Source organism: Psammomys obesus, unplaced genomic scaffold (genome assembly GCF_907164565.1).
Source record: "Psammomys obesus unplaced genomic scaffold, mPsaObe1.curated_primary_1811, whole genome shotgun sequence".
NCBI classification, from domain to species: Eukaryota; Metazoa; Chordata; class Mammalia; order Rodentia; family Muridae; genus Psammomys; species Psammomys obesus.
In genome coordinates this window covers 20,512,814-20,536,498 of record NW_026592890.1, presented here as the reverse complement: position 1 = coordinate 20,536,498, position 23,685 = coordinate 20,512,814, and the positions used below count along the sequence as shown (strand labels likewise).

Below are 23,685 nucleotides of genomic sequence, written 5' to 3'. Positions count from 1 at the left end.
TGTCTTTGGTATACAGGAGGGCTTCTGATTTTTTTGAGTTGATTTTGTATCCTGCCACTTTGCTGAAGGTGTTTATCAGCTGGAGGAGTTCTCTGGTTGAATTTTTGGGGTCGCTCATATATACTATCATATCATCTGCGAATAGTGACACTTTGACCTCTTCTTTTCCGATTTGTATCCCCTTGATCTCCTTTAGTTGTCTTATTGCTCTGGCTAGGACTTCAAGTACTATGTTGAAGAGGTAGGGAGAGAGTGGGCAGCCTTGTCTTGTCCCTGATTTCAGTGGGATTGATTTAAGTTTCTCTCCATTGAGTTTGATGTTGGCTATAGGCTTGCTGTATATTGCCTTTACTATGTTTAGATATGTGCCTTGTATTCCTGATCTCTCCAAGACTTTAAACATGAATGGGTGTTGGACTTTGTCAAATGCTTTTTCAGCATCTAAGGAGATGATCATGTGGTTTCTCTCCTTCAGTTTGTTTATGTGGTGGATTACATTGATGGATTTCCGTATGTTGAACCACCCTTGCATGCCTGGGATGAAGCCTACTTGGTCGTGGTGGATGATATCTTTGATGTGTTCTTGGATTTGGTTTGCAAGTATTTTATTGAGTATTTTTGCGTCAATGTTCATAAGAGAGATAGGTCTGGAGTTCTCTTTTTTTGTTGGGTCTTTGTGTGGTTTAGTTATCAGGGTGACCGTTGCTTCATAGAATGAGTTTCGTAATGTACCTTCTGTTTCTATTTTGTGGAATAGTTTGAGGAGAATTGGTGTGAGCACTTCTTTGAAGGTCTGGTAGAATTCTGCCCTGAAACCATCTTGCCCTGGGCTTTTTTTGGAGGGGACACTGTGAATGACTACTTCAATTTCCTTGGGGGATATAGGGCTGTTCAGTCTTTCTACCTGATCTTGACTTAATGTTGGGAGATGGAATCTATCGAGAAAATTGTCCATTTCATTTAGGTTTTCAAATTTTGTGGCATATAGGCTTTTGTAGTATGACCTAATGATTGTTTGAATTTCCTCTGTGTCTGTAGTTATGTCACCCTTTTCATCTCTGATTTTGTTGATTTGGATAGAGTCTCTCTGCTTTTTAGTTAGTTTGGCTAAGGGTTTGTCTATCTTGTTGATTTTCTCAAAGAACCAGCTTTTTGTTTCATTGATTCTTTGAATAGTTTTATTTGTTTCTAATTGATTGATTTCAGCCCTGAGTTTGATTATTTCCAGCCTTCTGCTCCTCTTGGGTGTATCTGCTTCTTGTTTTTTCTAGGGTTTTCAGTTGGGCCATTAAGTTGTTTGTATGTGATGTTACGAATTTCTTCTTGCAGGCACTTAGTGCTATAAATTTTCCCCTGAGACTGTTTTCAATGTGTCCTATAAATTTAGGTATGTTGTGCCTTCATTTTTATTGAATTCTATGAAGTCTTTAATTTCTTTCTTTATTTCTTCCTTAACCCAGCTGTCGTTGAGTAACATGTTGTTCAGTTTCCATGTGCGTGTAGGCTGTTTGTTATTTCTGTTGTTGTTGAGGTCCAGCTTAAGTCCATGGTGGTCAGATAGTATACAAGGGATTATTTCAATCTTTTTGTATCTGTTGAGGCTTGCTTTATGACCATAGACTATATGGTCTATTTTGGAGAAGGTTCCATGTGGTGCTGAAAAGAAGGTGTACTCTTTTGAGTTTGGATGAAAAGATCTGTAGACGTCTATTAGGTCCATTTGATTTAGGGTCTCTGTAAGTGTTTTTATTTCCCTATTTGTTTTCTGTCTAGTTGATCTGTCCCTTGGTGAGAGTGGAGTGTTGAAGTCTCCCACTATTAGGGTTTTAGGATCAATGTGTGATTTAAGCTTTAATATTGTTTCATTTACGAATGTAGGTGCTCTTGTATTTGGGGCATAGATATTCAAAATTGTGATGTCCTCTTGGTGGATTTTTCCTTTGATGAGAATATAGTGGCCGTCCTTATCTTTTTTGATTAACTTGGGTTGAAAGTCTATTTTATTAGATATTAGGATGGCTACTCCTGCTTGTTTTCTGGGACCATTTGCTTGAAAGACATTTTTCCAGCCCTTTACTCTGAGGTAGTGTTTATCTTTGTTGCATAGGTGTGTTTCTTGGATGCAACAGAATGATGGATCCTGTTTCCGCAACCAATCTGTTAGTGTGTGTCTTTTAGTTGGGGAGTTGAGTCCGTTGATGTTGATAGAAACTAGTGACCAACAATTGTTACTTACTTTAGATGTGGTGTTGGTGGTGTCACTGAGTTTCATTGCTTGTCTTCTTTTGTTTTTTTGTTGTTGTGTAGTTATCTATTTCCTCTGTTTCCTTCGATGTAGTTGTTTTCTTTGGTTTGGAGTTTCCCTTCTAGTAACTTGTGTAGAGCTGGGTTACTATGTAGATATTGTTTAAATTTGGTTTTGTCTTGGAATTCCAATGTGTATTTTAAGATTTTATGTGAACTCACTTTCTCTTAGTATGAATCCGAGGACCACAGGGAACATAGTGCACACACATGGTTGAATTCAGGGAATTGGAGCCAGCATGGACTTTGTTGACTGGAAAAGGGCTTCTTAGCTTCTGACATGCTGTTCTTCAACAGGTGCCCTCTGTCTTTAGCAGAATTACAGCTCTGGGACTATTATATTTTTCCCACGAAGTTAAAAAGTTTCAGTTTTAAAATCTAGATACCTAAAATTAACAGTGTCCATTTTGCTAGCTTTTTGTAGCTGTGCAACTTTAAAAAATTATAATTAAAAATTAAAGTCAGGTCTCTTTGGTTTCACTAGGCATGTTTCAAGTCTTGAGTAGTCATATGGCTATTGACTGTGCTATGATTGAGGGCTTTCCCAGGCAAGCACACTTCCTAGCACAGTGACATTCCACAGAGATCATGGAGTACCAGAGTGGTCACTGAGCTTTTTATAGAGTTGGACTTGTTCACCATCATAACCGTCATGAGCCAGCACACCCATTTTCTTTTTAAAGCTTAACTGAGGGAGAATTCTTCTTATGTGGATTAAAGTTCTAGTAACTGTGTCTTTTGTTTGATTTCTCTGACCTTATTGTTTTAACTTTTTCCCCAGACAGTGCAGTGCTTGCTAGACAGTGGTGCTGATATCAACAGGCCTAATGTATCAGGAGCCACACCACTGTACTTTGCTTGCAGGTATGAAACTTCGTATTTTCACATATGCTTCCATTAAAGAGTGCTATGTTTCAACTGTATTTTTACTCATAAATAGTTGTGTATGTTTTTAAACTCATTTCATTTCATTTAGCATGGTAAATACAATTCTGTTAATTTCAGGAAAGAAAGCATTTTCTATTACTATTACTGTTATTTTGAGATAAGATCTTACTGTGTAGCCCGGGATTGCTTAAATGCACAATGTAGCTCATGGCTACCTTTAAACTTTAGGTCTTCCTCCCTCAGCCTCCTAAATGCCAGAAACATAAGTGTGAACCATTATGCTTAGCATTTCATTTCATTGCCAGAGGGTTTTTTTTTTTAAATTTTATGGGTGGAGCTGTTTTTATGTACTTAACGACTGCAATTTTAGGACAAAGCAGTAATCCAGTGAATTTCATAGTTTATTAAGTACCTAGGTCTGCTCCTTTGGGATAAACTGCCGACTGTGCCTTGGTTTGGAGCCAAGTCTTTTCTTTCTTTATATGTATAACTTTTTAAAAAGTGTTGAATCATTATTCTAAGTTATGTGTAATACATTCTGCTTTTGTACACCTGTCTTGGTTATTTTTCTTGACTTGTTCTTTTGTTTTATAACTCGTATAAGCAGCAGGTACTTGGCTTACTCACTTCTCCCATGTGCATGTAAGAATTAGTAAACAGTATCAGCAAGGGCTGGGTGTAGTAGAGGACTCGTCTAAGCATCTCTGAGGCCCTTCTTGCCTCCCCAGCACCAGGGGAGTGAAAAAGCCAACCCCAGCATCTACCACACAGAACAAACCCTGAGGCGTAGTAGACTGATTACATACACCCTTGTACCTGTACACATAAACCTGTATATGGTTGTAATGTGTCAGTGTAGTTTGCGGTTAGGAGTAGTGCAAAAACCTACTGTAATATTAATTTTGCTTTTAGTCCTGTAGATTTCCCTTTGTATCCTTGGGTGTTGGTTCTGAAACAGCTTTACACCCCTGATGGACATCCACATGTTATATAAAGTCCCTGATGTATAATGCCAAAGTACTTATATGTATTTTTAAACATCTTCCTGTATAGTTTAGTTATCTCTGTTTTGTTTGCATCTATTATAAATGCTATGTATTTAGTTGTTGTGCCATATTGAGTATTGATCAGAGAAAAAGTATATACAGGTACAACCGTTGTATGCCTGACAGTACTTTTAGTCCATTCATATGAAACCCATAGGTGTGGATGGTATATGTCATTCTAATCATTCATTTATATTTTTATAAAGAATCTAGAAACTTTAGCCTATTCTTTTATATCATTTAAAATTACTTATCTTTATTTTATGTGAATGGGTTCTATGTATGTACACTGTGTGCGTACCTGGTTCCTATGGAGCCCAGAGGAGGGGGTGTCTGATCTCCTGAAACTGGAGTCACAGAATGTTGTTAGCTGCCCTATGGATGCTATGGATTGAACTTGTATCCTTTGCAAGAGCAGCTGATACTTTTATGCACTGGACAATCTCTTCAGCCTTTTATATTTTACTAGAGGTTTATTTTGAACAGAAAAATGTGTCTTTTTCCTGTTTTGTTTCTCATTGATGTCTTTGATAGTTCCTTGATTAGATCGATTCAGATCATCTATTAATTAAGAAAAGTTTCAATTTTAATTATGTGTATGTACGTTTTTTGGGGTTATGTGCACATAGTTATAGATGCCCATGGATTCCAGAAGAGGGTGTCAGATGCCCTGGAGCTGGAGTTAGAGGTGACTGTCAGTGACTGGAAACTGAATTCAGGTCCTCTGCAAGAGCAGAACATACTTCCAGCTAGTGAGCTTTCTCTCCAACTCTCTCTCTCCAAACCCTTTATTTGAGGCAGTTTACAAAACACTGTAGTTAATATATATATATATATATATATATATATATATATATATATATATAATGTATTATTTTTAAAAATTATGATCACTTCATTCTATCCCCTCCCATGCAACCCCACTTGTCCTCTCAAAATTCATAGCCTCTTTTTCTTTAGTTGTTGTTATACACACACACACACACACACACACACACACACACACTCTCCTGAGTATGTAAATATAACCTGTATGTATTTGATATTTTTAATTTAAATTATGTGAGTTGTAAAACTTAGTTAAATTGTTATATTCAAGGGGCTTTTACATGCAAGAGTTATTTATTTTTATTCTTGTAGTTCTTATCTGGGTTCAATTTTTTTTAATTTAATTTTACTTTATTAATTATACTTTATTCACTTTGTATCCCCCCCATAAGCCCTTCCCTCCTCCCCTCCCACTCCCACCCTTCCTCCCCCTTCTTCACGCATGCCCCTCCCCAAGTCCACTGATTGGGGGGAGGTCCTCCTTTCCTTCCTTCTGATCTTAGTCTATCAGATCACATCAGGAGTGGCTGTGTTGTCATCTTCTGTGGCCTGGTAAGGCTGCTCCCCCCTCAGGAGGAGGTGATCAAAGAGCAGCCCAATCAGATTATGTCAGAGGCAGTCCCTCTTCTCATTACTGTTTAACCCACTTGGACACTAAACTGCCATGGGCTACATCTGTGCAGGGGTCTAGATTATTTCCATGCATGGCCAGGGCTTGCTGTTTAGAAATATAAATCTGACCAATTTCAGAAGATCTCTTCTCAACTTTTCTATTAAAGTGTCATAGTACGGCCTTTATAGCATTTTGTATCTACTTATTTACTACCTCCTCGTTTATCTACCTATTTAGTAGTTTGTAGTCTGTCTCAACTTCAGTGAAAGCAAAAAGTGTATTTTTACTGCTTTCTATCTGATGTTTGTACAGTATTTTATGTTTAGTGGGTTCTTGTGAGTGTATCACTATAGTTACATACAAAACGATGACATTGAAAATAATTAATACAATATTATATTCTTATGCAGAACTGAAATATTCCTATAGGTATTCTGAATACAAGAATATGGTTAAAAGTTTATTTTAAAAGTATTTATTTTTGTACCATATTCATATCATACAAACAGCAAAACAGATTATTAGCATGAGGGAGGGAGAGACAGCTTAGTGCCTGAGAGTGTACCTGAGCTTAGTTCCCAGCACACCCATGTCTGGTGCCATGCTTAACTCCTCCTTAATTTTTATTTTAAAGACAGGGTGCTGTTCTAGTCCAGGCTAGCGTAGGATTCACTATGTAGTCAAGGCTGGCCTAGAACTCATGACAGACATTTATTCTCACCTAAATGCTCTTCATTATGGGCACAAACCACCAAGCTGGCCATTAAGTTTTTATTTAGTAAGCATTGGATCTTTCTGAAAAAGATACGAGAAGTGAAATGAAAAAAATAAATTTGTCATTGTAGGAGAAAGCTGTCTGAGGCAGTGTTCATTTGAAGGTCCTCTTTTTGTGTTAAACTGTCTTAATTTGGGTAAGGCGGCACCTGGGTGTATGTGCGTGAGCTACTGCATGCACATGGGGTCAGAGGAGAAGGTTAAGTGTTTAGTAAGCCCCAGTCCCTCCAGTCTCCTCCCGTCTCTGTTCTTCCACAGTGTTGGGGTCTCAGGTGTGTGTGCTTGGCTCTTTACATAGGTGCTGGCGATTTCAGATTAATTGCTCATGCTCACCCAGTACAAACTTTTAACTCACTGAGCCATCTCTGCAGCCTTGAAGGCATGATTTTAACTGTACTGTTGTTTCTAGACTCTCATGTATTTTTTCTATTTACAGGTAACTGTAATTAGGAAAAGTAAGATAAGTTGGAACATATATAGGTAAGTTAGTAAGTCAGTGGAGTTTTCAGAGGCCTCTGTAGTGTTAAAAAGGGTTACACTTCAGAGCATAGAGTGTAACTCCTGGTGAGCAGTTCTTTCAGTTAGAGACTCAGAATCACAAAAGCACATAAAGTAACCTTAAATTTACAGTCACAAACCTATGGAGTAGTAAAATATACTTTCTGTTCATAACCAATTAAAAAAGTTACTACTGTAGTTCCCATCATAAACCCAGGTGGAAGTTCTTAGGCATGTAAGGCTGACAGAGCCCAATGTTAGAATGCTGAAAAAGTTGGATAAACAGTTCTATTTTCATAAACTACATCTGGTGTCCTCGGAGAGAGTACTGTTACAGTCAGTATAAAATTTGGTCTTTCTAGGGAGAGGGAGAGTCAGTTTTCTTGAGGCAAGCGTTCCGTGGTGGGTTGATTACACTCCACTGGGTGACACACTCCTAGAGTATGTGGGCGGCACAAATTGGACTCAGAGAAGTTATTGGAGAAAAAAAGGACATGGAATTGCAGGGGTAGTCTGTAAGGATGGAGGAGGAGGAGTGGGAGGATACATATGAAATTGTCAGTAATTAATAAAGTATTATAGATCTTAAACTAGCCTTAAATTTTATAAAGAATAATTATGTGGTAAATTTCTGCAGTTATTTAGACTAAAGATTCTTTGTGCCCCCAAATCATGCTAAAATATAATGAACTTCAAAATATCAGTCTGTGAGAGGTAACCCAGAATACACTGCAGTGTTTGCCATTGAGTGTAATTGTATTCCATTTGTATTTTAGCTATAAGGCATAACATATCATCTTGAGTGTTTCTGTTTACTTTAGTGGATATAATCATAAAGCTGAGCGAATATAGTTATAAAGCTGGCTATTAAAAACAGTTGGCAATTAAAAAAATTTTAGCCGGGAGTGGTAGTTTCAGCTGGTGTTTAGTTTCAGCACAGGAGGCTGAGACAGGCAGACCTCTGTAAGCTCAAAGCGCTCCTAATCTGCAAAGTAAGTTCCAGGCCATCCAAGGTTACATAGTGAGACCTTGTCTCAAAAATCAAATCAAGAAAAGTATTCTTTCTGCAACTCTTTACAGGCTGTCATTGGATACTTGTAAACTGTTACAGCTTTACACATATGTCACTTGAAGTACTAATTTTATATGTTACAAGCAATTGCTTCTTATTTTTAATCCATTTTTTAAATGAAATGTCACTTCATCCTAAGTGTGATTTTCATGTAGTTTTAGAAATCCAGCTTTCTCAAAATATTGTAGTGGCATTTCTTTTTCTTCATGTGAATTATTCTTTTTGTTTGTGTTTTGAGACACAGTTTCTCTGTGTTGTCTTGGCTGTCCTGGACTTAACTCTGTAGCAGACCAGTTTGGCTCAAACACAGTGCTCTGCCTGCCTCTGTCTCTAGTGCTGTGATTACAGGCGTGTGACACACTGCTTGGCTGAATTATTCTTTCTTTTTTTGAAGAGTTATTTTTATAACTTTTTTTACAAAAAGATTTAAAATTTTTTATGTATGTATTTTGCCTGCTGGTATGTCTTTGTATCATGTGAGTGTGCTGTGCCCAAAGCGTTCAGAAGAGGGTGTTAGCTGTGTGCTACTGTGTGTGTGCTGGGGATTGAACACTGGTCTTCTTCTGCAAGAGTAGCAAATGCTCTTAACTGCTGAGCCATCTCTCCAGCCCCAAGATTTATTTTAATTTTAATTTTAAGTATATGGATGTGTCTGTGTATAAGCATGTGTACCTACGTGCTAGCGCCCACAGGTGACATTGGATCCTCCTGGCCCTGGAGTTACAGGCTTTTATGAACACTTGACATGTGTGTGCTAGGAAGTGAGCTCAGATACACTCCTAGGCACTAAACTGCTTCTCCATCCCTCATGCTAATAATTCATTTTGCTGTTTGTATGACAAAAATTTTATATGGAGGCTTAAAAAAAAAACACCTGTGTATCTACTGTTTAATTGTTGATCTTGAACAACTACATTTACTTTTCTCTTTTTCTTTTTATTAATTATAGTTTATTCACTTTGTATCCCCCCTGTAGCTCCCTCCCTGTTCCCCTCCCACTCCTCCCCTTCTTCCCCCTTCTCCACCCATGTCCCTCCCCAAGTCCACTGGTAGGAGAGGTCCTCCTCGCCATCCTACTGATCCTAGTCTATCAGGTCTCATCAGGAGTGTTTGCATTGTCTTCCTCTGTGGCCACATTTACTCTTGAAACAATGACTGAACCTTTTAAAAAGAAACTTTAGACAGACTATACTAAACCCAGTTGATTTGCACAAACACTGTATAAACTAGGTAGTAGTCAGAACCAGCAGTGACTCAAAGAGCTCTGTGCTAGCAGTGTCTAAACAGTAAGCTTCGAGGCAAAGTGGTTAGTGACCTCATTGACTGCAGCCTCAGTGTAGGCTTATTTGCACATGATTTGATGGATTGGCTGCCTGTGGTTGCCTGAAACTTAATCTGTGAACGTGGGGATAAAACACTCAGTTTGTCCTACTCACCATACAGATCACTTCTGTCATTCTGAGTGTGAGGCGTTTCCTCCCCACCAGGGAGCCAGCAGTTGATGATGCAGTGGCCAGCAGTTGAATATCTTCTACATCAGTTCTTACACCATCTGCTGGTGACAGTGCCTGATCCCACAGGTTGTGGTCTCAGTCCTGACAGAATACTCTGCATCTTAGGTACTTGGTACAGGTTTCATTCTGGGTGGTTTCTGACCTGGCTGCCGGTGGGCTTCCTAGATTGCCCTGCTTGGGTTTGAACAATTTTCTGGAGTGATTCATAGATCTCAGGGAAATACTGTGCTTCTGTTTATTAGATTATGAAGGATAGTGTAAGGGATATAGGTAAGTACCAGACACACAGATCTATCGGGCAGGGTCCAGAAGGTTCCCAAGCGTAGGAGCTTCTTCTTCCTTCTTTCTTCTTCCTTCTTCCTTCTTTTTTTAAGATAGTTCACTGAGATATACCATCCTCTGGGCATGCAGATGACTTTGTAGTTACCTTCCTGCAAAGCTCTTTTTTCTCAGCCATCCAGAAGTTCTCCAGCCCTGATTTTTTTTAATGGAAACTTATTGTGTTGGCATGATGTACTACAACTGTGCAGAACTGGTATTGGACCAAAAACAGTGTTGACTTAATATGTCAGAACAGAGTGGCAAACACAGCAGGGTGTTTTCTGTTCAGGCTCTTCATAGCCTTGTCGGCAGCATTCCTTTCTCTTAGGTACAAGGTAGAACACTATCTGAAAAGGGGATCTTGTGATGGATCCTTAGACACAATAGATCAGAAGAATGTCAAAGGAGTATTTTTTATTTCTGTGACTCACTTACAGAAGTTTGCTTTGGGGAAACAAGGAGGTGCTTGAAGAAGGGCAGGAGAGTATTGGAGAGGTTTTGCTTCTAACATTTTAACAGAAATTGTCTTTTACTTCATTGTTCCAAAACTACTTCTAGAACCAAGGCCAAAAGGCCCAATACACTAACCATATTTTTCTAGTTATTTAAGACATAACAAGGAATTATGTAAGAGTTAGGAAGTACACACACACACACACACACACACACACACACACACAAACACACAAAGCCTTTCACATTTGAATATTTGCTATAAACAACATTCTTATTTGCTTGTTTACTCTTAGGTTGATGTTTGTTGCATGGGGCCTCAAAGCACAGGGACAAAACATCCTTGAAGACAAACAGACTAAGATAATATTTGTCACCTGTTAGATTCTAGGAAATTGTGTTTGGTTTCTACTTATTACTTCCTTTCTTTCTGCCTTCATTCTGTAATACTAATTATCAAGTGTATGAAATATTAAGTTGACTCTTACAGTACAATTTATAAAAGGTGATGTGTACATGTTATACCAACTACCAGCATTGGTACTATTGATCAATTTTGTTATTTAGATGTTGGCAGTGTAGGGGCTAGAGAGATGACACAGCAGTTAAGAGCACTTGTTCTGGTAGAGGATCAGTATTCAGTTCCCGGCACTCAAATGGGGACTGACGACCATCTATAACTCAGTTCTAAAGTTTTGACATCTGAGGGCACCAGACATATCCATGATGTACATATATACACACAGGGAAAACATGATTATAAAATAAGTATATATATTTTTTAAAGTTGACAATTTATTAGAAAGGCCGAACACATGGACATTAAGCAACTGTGAAAGAGTTATTAAAGTTGGATAGTTTATATAAAAAATCTAGCTGATTGGCTCCTAGCAGAGGTGTTAATGTTCTGACATAAAGTAAGTTTACCTTGGTTACTTTTCCATTTTATTTTGGGCATGATATGGAGCAGTTTAGCATAGGGCAGTATGAACTAACCACTATTGTAATAGCTGTGTAATATTTTGGCTGGTATCTCCAGCTTATTAACATTGATGCCTGATGAAGACTTCTGAGCCTTCTGCTTTGTGCTTGTTATAGCAGCAGCTGTGAGATTGAGGCAGAATTGCCCTGAGTTTGGGACCAGCCTGGACTACAGAGTGAGGCTTCTTGTTGAACATTAATAATAATGCTAACTAACTACTGTTGGTTTCAGAGGACTGATCAATTGTTTTTTTTCTTGAAAAATTTGGATACTATTATTTAAACAATTATTTGCTTATTTTATGTGTGTGTGTTTTGCCCGAATGTATGTCTGTCCACCATTTGTATGATTGGTGCTGCAGAAGAAAGAAGAGGGTATTGAATCACTTGGAACTTGGAACTGGAGTTACACTCAGTTGTGAGCCTCCATGTTGATGCTGGGAATTGAACCCTCGTCCTCTGGAAGAGCAGCTGGTGCTTTAACTGCTGAGCCATCTCTCCAGGCTCCTAGATTTTATTCTTAAGTTAGTTCTGGTTAGTTGTTGTGTATAGCAAGGAAGGTAACTACTATTGTCATAAATTATAAACAGTGATACAACTTATTGTAATTGTTCTGTGTGCACTAGATTCATAGCAGGGCACTTTGAATGCTTACTTCAAATTGGTTATAAATTATTTTTTATACAGTGCCATTTGGTTGAAATACAAGCTTGTTTTTTATTTGCTTACATTTCTTGGAAATCTGTGTGATCATTATTGCTGTGAAGTGATGTGTCTCCATAGAGGATAGTAGTTATCTAATTTATAGTAGAAAGTTAAATGAAATGGCTAGAGTCTTAATTTGGTTCTCTTTTATACAGTCATGGTCAGCGAGATACTGCACAGATTCTTCTTTTACGAGGGGCCAAATATTTACCAGATAAAAATGGAGTAACCCCTCTAGATTTATGTGTACAGGTATGCTTCTAATACTTTATTCTGATTCCATTTATGATAGAAATTATGAATAATAAAATCATGTTTTTCATCAATGACCGTGTAACGATGTTTAGTTTGTGAAAACTATGTTCTTGAAAAGTCTGTTTTTAAACCTGCATAATTGTGAATTTTGTTTTCAGGGTGGATATGGAGAGACATGTGAAGTATTAATTCAGTATCACCCGAGGCTTTTTCAGACTATTGTTCAAATGACACAGAATGAAGACCTTCGGGAAAACATGGTAGCATAAGCTTGCTAATAGGTTGTGAATGAGTAATAATAATTCTGTTATCACGGTTATTTTAGTGACTTGAATTTGCTATGCCCTATATAACTGACCTATTTTAGCTCTTGGTATATGGGGATTCTGCAGCCAAAAATCAATCAGTTGTTAATCAGAAATACTACAGTTAAACATGGTAAGACTTGTCATTCCTTAAAGAATACAGTATAACAACTATTTACATAGCACTTATATTACATTAGGCATAATAAATTATGTGAAAATGATTTTAAGTTTATGAGAATATACATTGAATATATGCACTTGCTATGTCTTTGTTTATAAAAACTTGAGCATCTATAGGTTTTGGGTACTTAGGGGCCAGTTGGAATTGGTTACCAGGTATATTGAAGTGTAACTGTGTATAATAACATCTTTTCTGATATTTGGCTGTCTAATTTATCTGTCTGGCTCTTTGGTTTTTCTTACAAGATCTCTTCCTCATGGATTGAGGAAAAGAATGTGAAGGAGAAATATTATGTAATGACTGGTGACCACTTGTGAGCTCTTTTCCTGTTGTTTTTTGTGGTGCTAAGGAGTAAACCTGGGCCTTTTGCTGTACTCTCCTGCTGAGCTCTATCCCCAGCCCCAAGCTCCGTATTTGTAGTAGTGATAGTCTTGGAAAGATGGCAGAGTTGGAAACCCTTATAAACTTTAGAAATTTAGAATTAAATTTTCACATGCATACTTGATTTCTCATGTGTATTTTTTTAAAGTGGATAATATTGAAGAGAGATTTTTTTTTGAATTTTATTTTTTTCTTATCAGTTACATTTTATTAATTCTGTATCCCAGCTGTGTCCCGATCCCTCATTCCCTCCCAGTCCCTCCCTCCTTCCCTCCCTCATCTCCACCGTGCCCCTTGCCAAGTCCACTGATAGGGGGGACCTCCTCCCCATTCATCTGATCCTGTTTTATCAGGTATCTTCAGGACTGGCTGCAAAGCTCTCCTCTGTGGCCTAACAGGACTACTCCTCCCTTGGGGGGTGGGGAGGCCAAAGAGCCAGTCATTGAGTTCCTATTAGAAATAGTCTTTGTTCCCCTCACTATGGGAAACCAATTGGTTACTGAGCTACCACAGGCTACATCTGAGCAGAGGTTCTAGGTTACATTCATACATGGTCCTTGGTTGCATGTCAGTCTCAGAAAAGACCCTGTGCCCAGATAAATTTGGTCCTTGTGGAGCTCCTATCCTTTCCTCATCAGACTAACTCCCTGAAGAGAGTTTTTTTTTTTTGTCAAGTTTCTTCTCTATATTGGCTCTTAAGTTTATGAAAATAAAGCAAAGTAACTTAAAGTTTTAAAATATTAGTTATCTGGCTTCAAGACATTTATTAAACGAACACATGCATATATTTTGATAGAATTTAATGGGGAACTTATGTAACCAATTTGATTTTAATTTATATAAAACCAGTTACGGCAAGTTCTGGAGCATTTGTCTCAGCAAAGTGAAAATCAGTACCTAAAGATTCTGACAAGCCTTGCTGAAGTTGCTACAACAAATGGCCATAAACTGCTTAGGTAAGCATTTCAGTAAATCAGTAGGTAGTAGTGTCTGTCTGCTTGATCTCCTGAATAATTAGAAATCTTTTTGTCACTGGTGAGCTAGTTAAAATTTTTGCTGACTTATCCTATTAGTTATTTTTCTGAATTATGATAAAATACCATGTCTTTGGCGACTTAGAGAAGGATTTATTGACTTAATGTTACAGAGGGATAAGAGTCTGTCATGGCAGGGAAATGTGGCAGCAAGGATCGGACCAGGCAGCTAGAGCAGAAGCTCAGGTTCACACCTTGACTTGATAACAGAGAGCAGAGAGCAGAGAGCACAATCTAATGGTGTACATTTCTACACTCAGAGGCCCCTCCAGCCTAATAAGGTACTTCAGTAACAGGAAGGCCATAACCCCTGAGTTTCCCCAAAGTGCCTCCAACTTCAGACCAAGCATTTAAATGCCAAGACTATAGAGGCCGTCTCAGCCAAACCACCCACACTTACTGTTCATTGTTTTGTTTAAAAAGGCCTGGCTGATCAGCTTTTATTCAAAAGACTTTATAAAGAAACCTCAAGCATGCTAATATGAATTTTGTCATATGTGAAGGGAATTTTGTGAAATGATTGCTTAAGATTAGCCCTATAAGTAAATGTGTGTGAAGAAGAATCCATTAACTTGGGTATGGTCATACTTCCTTTCAGACCACACAGCTGGAAGCTAGACATAGAAGGACCGGAGTTCAAGGTCGTTCTCAGCTACACAGTGAATTTGGCCACCCTGGGCTACATAAGAAAATAGTTCAAGAATCTGAATTTCTGACTTATAAAATTGGGCATATCTCACTTTTTAACTTATCTGTATTTCTTCATGATTCATTATAAAGTTTTTTTTCCCATGTACTGCCCCTCTTTCCCTAGTTCAGTTTTTTTTCTTTTTAGAAGATCATATGGTTTTAATAACTCATTGCTAGTTCTAAGGAGCTAAACTTTCTATTACTTACTTTTATGTATAGCTTGTATATCTGCTGTATTTCTTTGTGTATGATTAGCCACTCCACTTAGGACAGTGGGCAGCTATTACCAAGTACTTAGGGTGTTAATTTTTCTTAACTGATGGATTTGACCTTCTAACTTGAATGCATTCTAATTTGTATTACTCTTTCACTAATTGTTTCTACAATGACAGTGTGTGATAGCTTTCCACTTCCATAGTTGCTTTGAAACCTTTCTCTTTGCAACATCGTGCAGTTTATAAAAGATACAAATAGAAAGCTGCATTGTCAGACTGACTGTTACTCTGTTCCACCGTTGCTCTCTTTTTCCAGATAGGGTCTTACTATCTAGCTCAGGCTGACTTTGAACTTGTTACCCTCATGTTTCATGCTTTGGTGTGGGGATTCATTTGTGAGCTGTACTTATTGTTGGCTACCTTGTGTGCTCCTGTACTCTTTACTTGAAAGTCCTGCTAATTCATACCAATAGCACCTTCTTGCTTGTTTGTTTTTCCTAATTTGCCTTCAATATTCTCTTGTAAGCACTTTCAGATTCTTTTTTCTGCAAGACTCATTAAAACAGAGATATCCTTAATGTACACTTTTTACTTTTTTTTTTTTTTTTTTTTTTAGTCATTCCCAGTAATTCATGTATTTGATGAAACGTTAAGACTTGGACAGGAAAATTAAAACAGAGGAGGAAAGAAGTGGAGGGGGACAAGTGGGAGCTGTATTTGATCAAAGCACATTGTATGCATAGATGACATTCAGAATAAAAAACATATACATAGTTACTGTCATTCACCTACATTATAATATAATGAGTTATAATTTCTGACGATTAAAACCATAAGTTAAAAGATAAAAACAAAATCCCATGGGCTATGGGCTTTGGAGTCAACTAGATTTAGGTGTAAGTTCAGACATACTGTTTACTAACTACCTGTGTGATCTCAGCAGCAGACTTTCTGGAGTTCTCCTCACTGTTTACTAGTATACCTGTTACATGTTTTTGAGTATCTACTATTTACCAGGCTATCGGCTAGATGATTATGAGGAAAACAGATGGTCTAGCTCCCTATACAGAATTTATAGGCTAGGTGGGATTTTATTTTATTTTATTTTTTAGAATGAGTGTTAGAATGAACTGGGCTAAATGTACATGGTGAAGACACAGTAAATTTTTGATGAGTAAATTTACACAAAACTTCTCAAAAGTTTATGAAGTTTTTTGCACAATAGTTAAAGAAGATAACTGGTGTTGGAGATTTCAAAATAAAACTACATCCTGAACACAAATGGTTATTGTGATACTCAGTATGGCTTAAGGTCTTTGATTTGAATTGTTCTTTGATTTTCGTCGTGGTTAATAAGAACCCATTATATAGAAAATGACCCCGACCAGATGATTAGTAACACTGACATACCGTTTGTGAACGGCTTGTGTAAACACTTGATTACTCCTCCTTCTGAGGGCACGTAGAGCTATGGGTAGAACAGTAGGGCTTCAGCCGCTTAGGTAAGATGGTTATGTTGACCTGGAACGCAGCGCTAGTGCTTCTCTGGGACATTCTAAACAATTGCTTTAATTTATAAGTATACTTTTGTAAGTGAACAAATTACATTAAAATTTGTATCTCGAGATAACATCTGTTCTGTGGGTGTAATTTTCTTCATACTTTGTGCTCTGATCATTGGTTATATTCTGGGGGTGCTTACAAATTAGAAATCTATTGATTTTTAATATGTATTCTGATACATTAAATCTATTTAACAGTATATATTAATAATATATTTTTTGCTTAATAAATCATTCTGTCTCCTAGAATGGTAAGAAATTATCTTACTACAGATAATTCATGAAACAGATGGTTAGTGGGATAAATATGTTTTAAAATAACTATTTGAAGATGAATTTGTTTGGCTCCACCTAATCTGTTCACATTTCAATTTTTTCATTTTCAGTTTATCTAGCAATTATGATGCTCAAATGAAGAGCCTTTTAAGGATTGTGAGGATCTTTTGTCATGTCTTTCGAATTGGCCCCTCATCTCCCAGTAATGGAATCGATATGGGCTACAATGGGAATAAAACTCCAAGAAGCCAGGTGTTCAAGGTCAGAAAAGTTGTTGTTAGGAAGGTAGACGGAAAAGAGATGACTGTAACACAGCATGCATTCAATAATCAGAACCTCATGGACAGGATATAAGTTTGGTTCATAACTTGGTTACATATTTTTCTTTCATTTCTGTCTAATGAACAAGATTTAATTGGTAAGTTTTTAATATTTCTCTTCCCATAAATTGATCTCATTAGTGTTTTTAAGGATAGAGATAGTTAGTATTAAAGTAATTGAACTGAATTACAGGTTTGCTGATTTATTTTATGCAGTATTAGATGTTGAAGTTAGGGCCATGTATGTGCTGTGTAAGCATTTGACCCATTAAGTTAACCCTAGCTTACCTTTTACTTTTCACTTTGAGACAGGATCTCATTAAATTGGTCAGACTTACTTGTTCCTGGTTCTGTAGCCTAGAGAGGCCTTGGATTCTCCAACATCCTGCCCCTCCTACGTAGCTGAGATTACAAGTCTCAGCCACCAGGTCTAGCTCAAATGACGAATTTTTAATGCAAATTTTTTTTTTTTTTTTTTACTAGAAGGTAAAATAATCTCCTTTTGTTCAATTTTATTACATATGTGCTGTGTGTTTGTATATGTGTTACATATTTTACAAGAAAGGCTACTCATACTTAATAGTTCTATTAACAGTTCCTGGGATTTCTTTAAAGAAGACTATTTGGGATTAAAAATGTTGCATTACTTCGGCTCTATTTTCTAATGCAGGCCATTGTTGTTGTCTATGACAACTTACAAATTTATGAACTAACTATGCCTATGTTCCTAGTAATGGTTGTTGGTGCTGTTGTATGTTGTGTGCAAGACCATGGCTTTGCTCCTCAGCACAGCAAAAAACTAAGCAGTAACAACAAAAAAGCATGTTTTGGTGCATAGCAAATGTTCTACTTGTGGGTCACATTAATACCTTTCATTTTTTATTAAGCGTAGTCTTTCTTAAGAGGTTTCTGTGTTATAAAATAAACATTTGAGGTTCATGAAGACATTATTCTTGCAACAGTCTTGAGGGTATCTCTTAAGAAGTAATACAAATATTTTCTATGTAGTATCATTTACTTGAAAAGGCTTACTGTCTATAAAACTTGAATCAAAGTTGATATTATAAGCTAAGCAATTCTATTTGTCTTACATGAAACTTTTGACATGCTTAACAGATAAATGGCTTGCAAGCATTTTGATACTGTATTTAAAAATATTTGTGTATTATTATTGTATGAATGATGTATGTATTTGAGTGCAGGCTGGTGGAACTCACAGGACAACTTTTGGGAGTTGGTTTTCTCCTCTCTGCCTTTCTGTGGGTTCTGGGTTCTGAGCTCATGTAGTAAACACTTTACCTGCTGAGCCATTTTGCTGTCCAGCACTGTACTCTTGAATGTTAAGAATTGTGTGATAGCTCTTTAGAAAGGGATGTCTAAGTATCTGTTTATATGTTTCATGCTTTTTTTTTTTTAAATCATTACAGGAAAGATAATTTTCAGCTATACATATGTGTTTCTTTTGCTGCTTTTCCTACCTCTTGTGCCACCTTCTGGAAGAAGGAAATCAAGCATTTTTTTGTTTCAAATTGGTTTCCCATGTACTGTTTCCTTTTGTTAGGATTGACAGTGTACTGTTCCTGTAGCATTTTACTCTAAGTGACTAATCTACTCTGTGTCAGTGCTTTTTAAAAGCACATCATATCATATGCAGTTATTTTTAGTATATTCTGGCACGGCTCACTGTGAGGACTGACTCTACCCCCAATTTTACTTTCTACTCATCTGTAATGATAAGTGGAAAATCATGTTAGGTATAGGCAATCATTGTTCTCAGTATTGATTTTTCATTATTCTTGAAATTTGAATCTGTCTTGCTAATGGGCTCTGTGTAAGCATGTAACAGTTGTTAAATGATAGTTTTATACATAACCAGTACAGGCTTAACTATTGAAAAGTATGCCAGAGGTATTGTTTCCCACTCTCTCCCTTGCTATTTTTTTAGTGTTGGGACTTAAATATAAGGCCTCACATATTCTAGGTGTCATATTTTTTTTCTTTGCATCATGAAATCCAGACTGTGTTTTGTCATATACTTAAGGGTTTTCTTTGCTTTTATTTTTTGCTGTCCTGGGAAATGAACTCAGGACCTCATATATTTTAGTCAAGTGCTTTATCTCTAAGCTATATTTTGACTGTTTAATTTTTTTAATAAAAAAATTTTCCATATGATGTTTTGATCAGGTTGTCCCCCGACTCCTCCAATATCTTCTACCTCCCTGCCCACCCAACTTTATGTTTATTACCTCTCTTCTCTCTCCGTCCCTCTTTCTCAAGCAAATGAAAATGTATAAATTAAGAAATAAATAAGAAAAAAACATTAAAAAACAAAACAACCCCCCCGTAAAAAAAAAAAAAAAAAACAGAAACAAAGTTTGTTTTGTGTTGTTCAGCAATTCTTGATCATAGGGCCCGTCCTGGAGTTTGGTTGATACACCTAGTGACACTCCAGTGTAGAAAACTGATTTTTCCCCTTCCACAGCAAGTATTAATTGCAAATAGCTTCTCGGTTAGAGATGGGACACTATGTCTCCTTCCTAGTACTAGGACCTGTTATGGCTTGTGTGTGCTGCCACAGTTTCTGAGTTCATGTGTGTATCAGTCCTCTTGTGTCTGGAAGATATTGTTTCCTTATATTGTCCATCATCATTGGTGCTTAAAGTATTTCTGCCTCCTTTTTAAGATAGATTCCTGAAGCTTGAGGGCAAGGGTGTGATGAAGACATCTAATTAAGACTGAGTGCTCCAAACTGTCTCACTGTGTGCGTTGTCCAGTTGTGACTCTTTGCGTTAATTCCTCTATGTTGTGACAAGCTGTAATATGGTCACAAAGGACCTGGTGCAGACCCTTGTAGACCTTGAGCATGCTGTATCAGTTTCTGTGAGTGCATGCATGCTTTGATCACATTAGTATACAGGGCCTTGCTTTCTTGGTGTCTTCCATCGCTTCTGGCTCTCACTCTCTTTCTGCCTCCTTATCTTGCTGAGCCCCGAGGGGAAGGATCTGATAGAGGCATCTCATTTAAGGGCTGAGTGATCCAAGGTCTCTCATTCTTTGTATAATGCCTGGCTGTGGATCTCTGTAATTTTTTCCTATCTACTTTAGGAGGAAACTTCTCGGATGACGGTTGAGCAAGGCACTGATCTGTGAGTAAAGCAGAATTTCTTTTAGGAGTCATTTTATTGTTATATTCTGTTCTTATATTTTTTTTAAGACCAGTGTTATTTAGTTTTACCCTAGGTTCCTGGCCTAGCTTGTCTCAGGTTCTTGATCATCCAAGCAGTATTGGGTATGGGTTCCTGGTTATGAAGTGGGCCTTAAATCAAATCAGTTCTTTGTTGGTTACTCCCACAGACTTTGTGCTACCGTTGCAAGACACACTCTACTGTGTTTTCTGTACTACTACTAAAATAGCACTTAATTTTCTCTGTCTCTTCCATTATTCCTACCATCATGCCCCTGATACCTCTCCCTTTTTACTCCATTATCTCATACCATGTTCCTCTACCCTCCATCTTTCCATAACTGTGTTTTCTGTTTCCCTTTCCTAGGGAGATGTATCTATTCCCAGCCTCTCCTCTCCCTTCAGAGGCTCTGTAGATTGTAGCTTGGTATTATTGACTTAACAGCTAACATCCATACATAATAGAATACATATCATATTTGTCTTTCTAGGTCTGGGTTACCTTTTCAGGATGACAATTTTTAGTTCCATTTATTTACCTGTGAATTTCATGACTTTTTAAGTGGCTGAATATAAATCGTAAATTGTGTAAATGCACTGCATTTTCTTTATTCATCCTTTTGATGTTTCCAATTCCTGGCTACTATGACTAGAACACCAATGATATGGTTGAGCAAGTGTCTCTGTAGTAGGATATTGCACCCTTTGGATGTGTGCTGAGGAGTGGTATAGCTGGATTTTGAGGTAGATCAATTTCCATCTTTTTGAGGAACCACCACATTAATTGCTGTAGTGGCTGTTCAAGTTTGCAGTCCCATCAGCAATGGATGAGTGTTTGTTTACCTTGAGTGTTTCTCTGGAATTTGAGTTTCCCTTTTGAGAATTCTCTGTTGTGATCTCTACCCCATTTTTAAATTGGGTTATTTTTGTGATATCTAGTATTTTTAGTTCTTTATTTATTTTAGATATTAGCTCTCTGTCGAATGTATAGTTGGTTAAAATATTTTTCCATTCTGTAGGCTGCTGTTTTGTTCCTATGACAGTGTCCTTTTCTTATACAGGAGGTTTTCGGTTTCATGAGGTTCCATTTACTAATTGTTGATATTGCTGCCTGTGCTAACAGTGTTATCTTCAGATAGCCTTTTTGTGTGCCGATGAGCCCAAGGTTATTCCCACGTTTTCTTCTGTCAGGTTCAGTGTATTTGGTTTTATGTTGAGTTTTGTGATTCATTTGGAGTTGAGTTTTGTTGCAGGGTAATAGGTATGGATTTATTTTCATTCTTTTAAATGCAGCTGGCCAGTTTGGCCAGCATTGTTGAAGATTCAGTCGTTTTTCCAATGTGTATTTCTGGTTTTCTTTGTTTTTTTGTTTGTTTTTAAGTGTAGCCGTGGCTGTCCAGGACTCACTTTGTAGTGAGTCTGGCCTCTAACTCACAGAGATCTGCCTGCCTCTGCCTCCCAGAGTGCTGGGATTATAGACATGTGCCACAGCACCTGTTTCTTCTTCTTTTATTGGTTTGTTTTTGTTTTTTAATTAAAAAAAGTCAAGTGTTCTTACATGTGTGGATTTTTTTCTGGGTCTTCAGATTGATTCCATTGATCAGTGTATCTGTTTTAGTGTCAGTGCTATGCTGTTTTTACTACTATAGCTCTGTACTACTGCTTGAAACCAGGGGTTGTGTCAGTTCTTTTATCAATCAGGATTGTTTAGCTGTTCTGAGTTTTTTGTTTTTCCGTATGAAGCTGAAAATTGCTCTTTTAGTATCTGTAAAGAATTATGTTAGAGTTTTTGATGGGGTTGCATTGAATCTGTAATTGCTTTGAGTAGTATACTTATTTTTACTTTGTTAATACTACGGATCCATGAGCATGTGAAATCTCTCCGTCTGCCTCTCCAGTTTCTTACTTCAATGACTTGATGTTTTTAAATCAGACAAGTCTTTGACTTGCTTGAGTAGAGATATCCGAAGACTTTTCTCTTATTTGAGGCTGTTGCGAAAAGCGTTTGTTTTCCTGATTTTTTTTTCTCAGACCCTTTCTCATTTGTATATAGGAAGGCTACTGATTTTTGTGGGTTAATTTTGTATTCAGCTACTTTGCTGAAAGTGTTTATCAGCTGTAGGAGGTTTCTGGTAGAATTTTTTACGTCACTTAAGTTTACTGCCATATCATCTATAAATAAACATACTTAGACTTTTTTTTCTTTTCCAATTTGTATTTCTTTGATCTTCAGTTGTCTTATTCTAATTCAGACTGCAAGTACTATGTTGAATAGGTATGACGAGGTGTGTACAATCTTATTTTGTTCCTGATTTTAGGGAAACTCCTTTGACTTTCTCTCCATTTAAGGTGATGTTGGCTGTGTGATTGTTGTAACCTGTCTTTATCATAATCTGTATCTGTAATCTCACCAGGAATCGAATGAGATGATCATGTGTTTTTTTTTATTTCTATTTGTTTATATGGTAGATTATATTTATTGATTTATATATGTCAAACCATCTCTAAGTCTCTAGGAAGAAGTCAACTTGATCATCGTGGGTGATTTTTAAGATGTGTTCTTGGATTTGGTTTGCAAGTATTTTACAAGTTGACTAAAAATAAAGTGCTACAGAAATTAAGTATTAACTGTTGAAGTTTCTTTTAGTCTCTTTCTAGCTTTGTGAATTAAATATGTCATCTGTGAGTGATGGGAAAGCCATCTAATTTCTTATGTATAAAAACAAAGTAGAGAGAGACTGTTTGTTGCTATCCATTCATGTGAGGCTTATTGTTGTATCCATTCATGTGAAGTTGTAAACTCCCGGACCATTTGCTGAATTGCTAATGCTGGACTGGAAATAGGTTTTAACTTTACCACATTCTGTCAAAGGTAGCAGTTGATTCCTACTTGCCATCTCATTAACTATATACTCTAGCATGTCATTTTATTGTTAGGATTAACTAATGGGCCTTCCATTAGGATTGAGTGTGTTTATAGGCCATTTGTTTTTAGTAGGTGAAATGGTTGAACATCCTGTTATTAGTAGTTATCTGATTTATTTTAGAAGTCCTCTAAGTTAATAGTAACACTTTCTTTCAGTGTTAAGAGATTTTTATCCAGTGTCTAGCAGCTTTGGAGTATTTGAGGGAGAATTTTTTGTTGTTGGATCAGTGAGCATAGGAAAGAGAGTTAGGTTTTAGTCACGTGTTGGTGTGCCCTTTTTTTCCTAACAGTAAGCTGTGACTTTTAATAGTTTCATAAAATTGTAATTTGGAATATATTTTTTAGAAGCCAAGAAA

The 23,685-nt window shown here is 37.0% G+C and overlaps 1 protein-coding gene across 5 annotated transcripts in view; it reads left to right on the top strand.

Moving 5' to 3' along the window:
• The window catches only part of Hace1 (HECT domain and ankyrin repeat containing E3 ubiquitin protein ligase 1), a 123,424-nt gene that overhangs the window by 48,228 nt on the left and 51,511 nt on the right, over positions 1 to 23,685 (top strand). For all 5 annotated transcript variants that reach the window (XM_055616085.1, XM_055616083.1, XM_055616084.1 and 2 more), the window contains 5 exons: positions 3,086 to 3,168; positions 12,153 to 12,249; positions 12,411 to 12,512; positions 13,972 to 14,078; positions 17,010 to 17,160. In XM_055616085.1, coding sequence (XP_055472060.1) covers positions 3,086 to 3,168; positions 12,153 to 12,249; positions 12,411 to 12,512; positions 13,972 to 14,078; positions 17,010 to 17,160 — 540 coding nt within the window. The remainder of the gene's footprint in view (positions 1 to 3,085; positions 3,169 to 12,152; positions 12,250 to 12,410; positions 12,513 to 13,971; positions 14,079 to 17,009; positions 17,161 to 23,685) is intronic.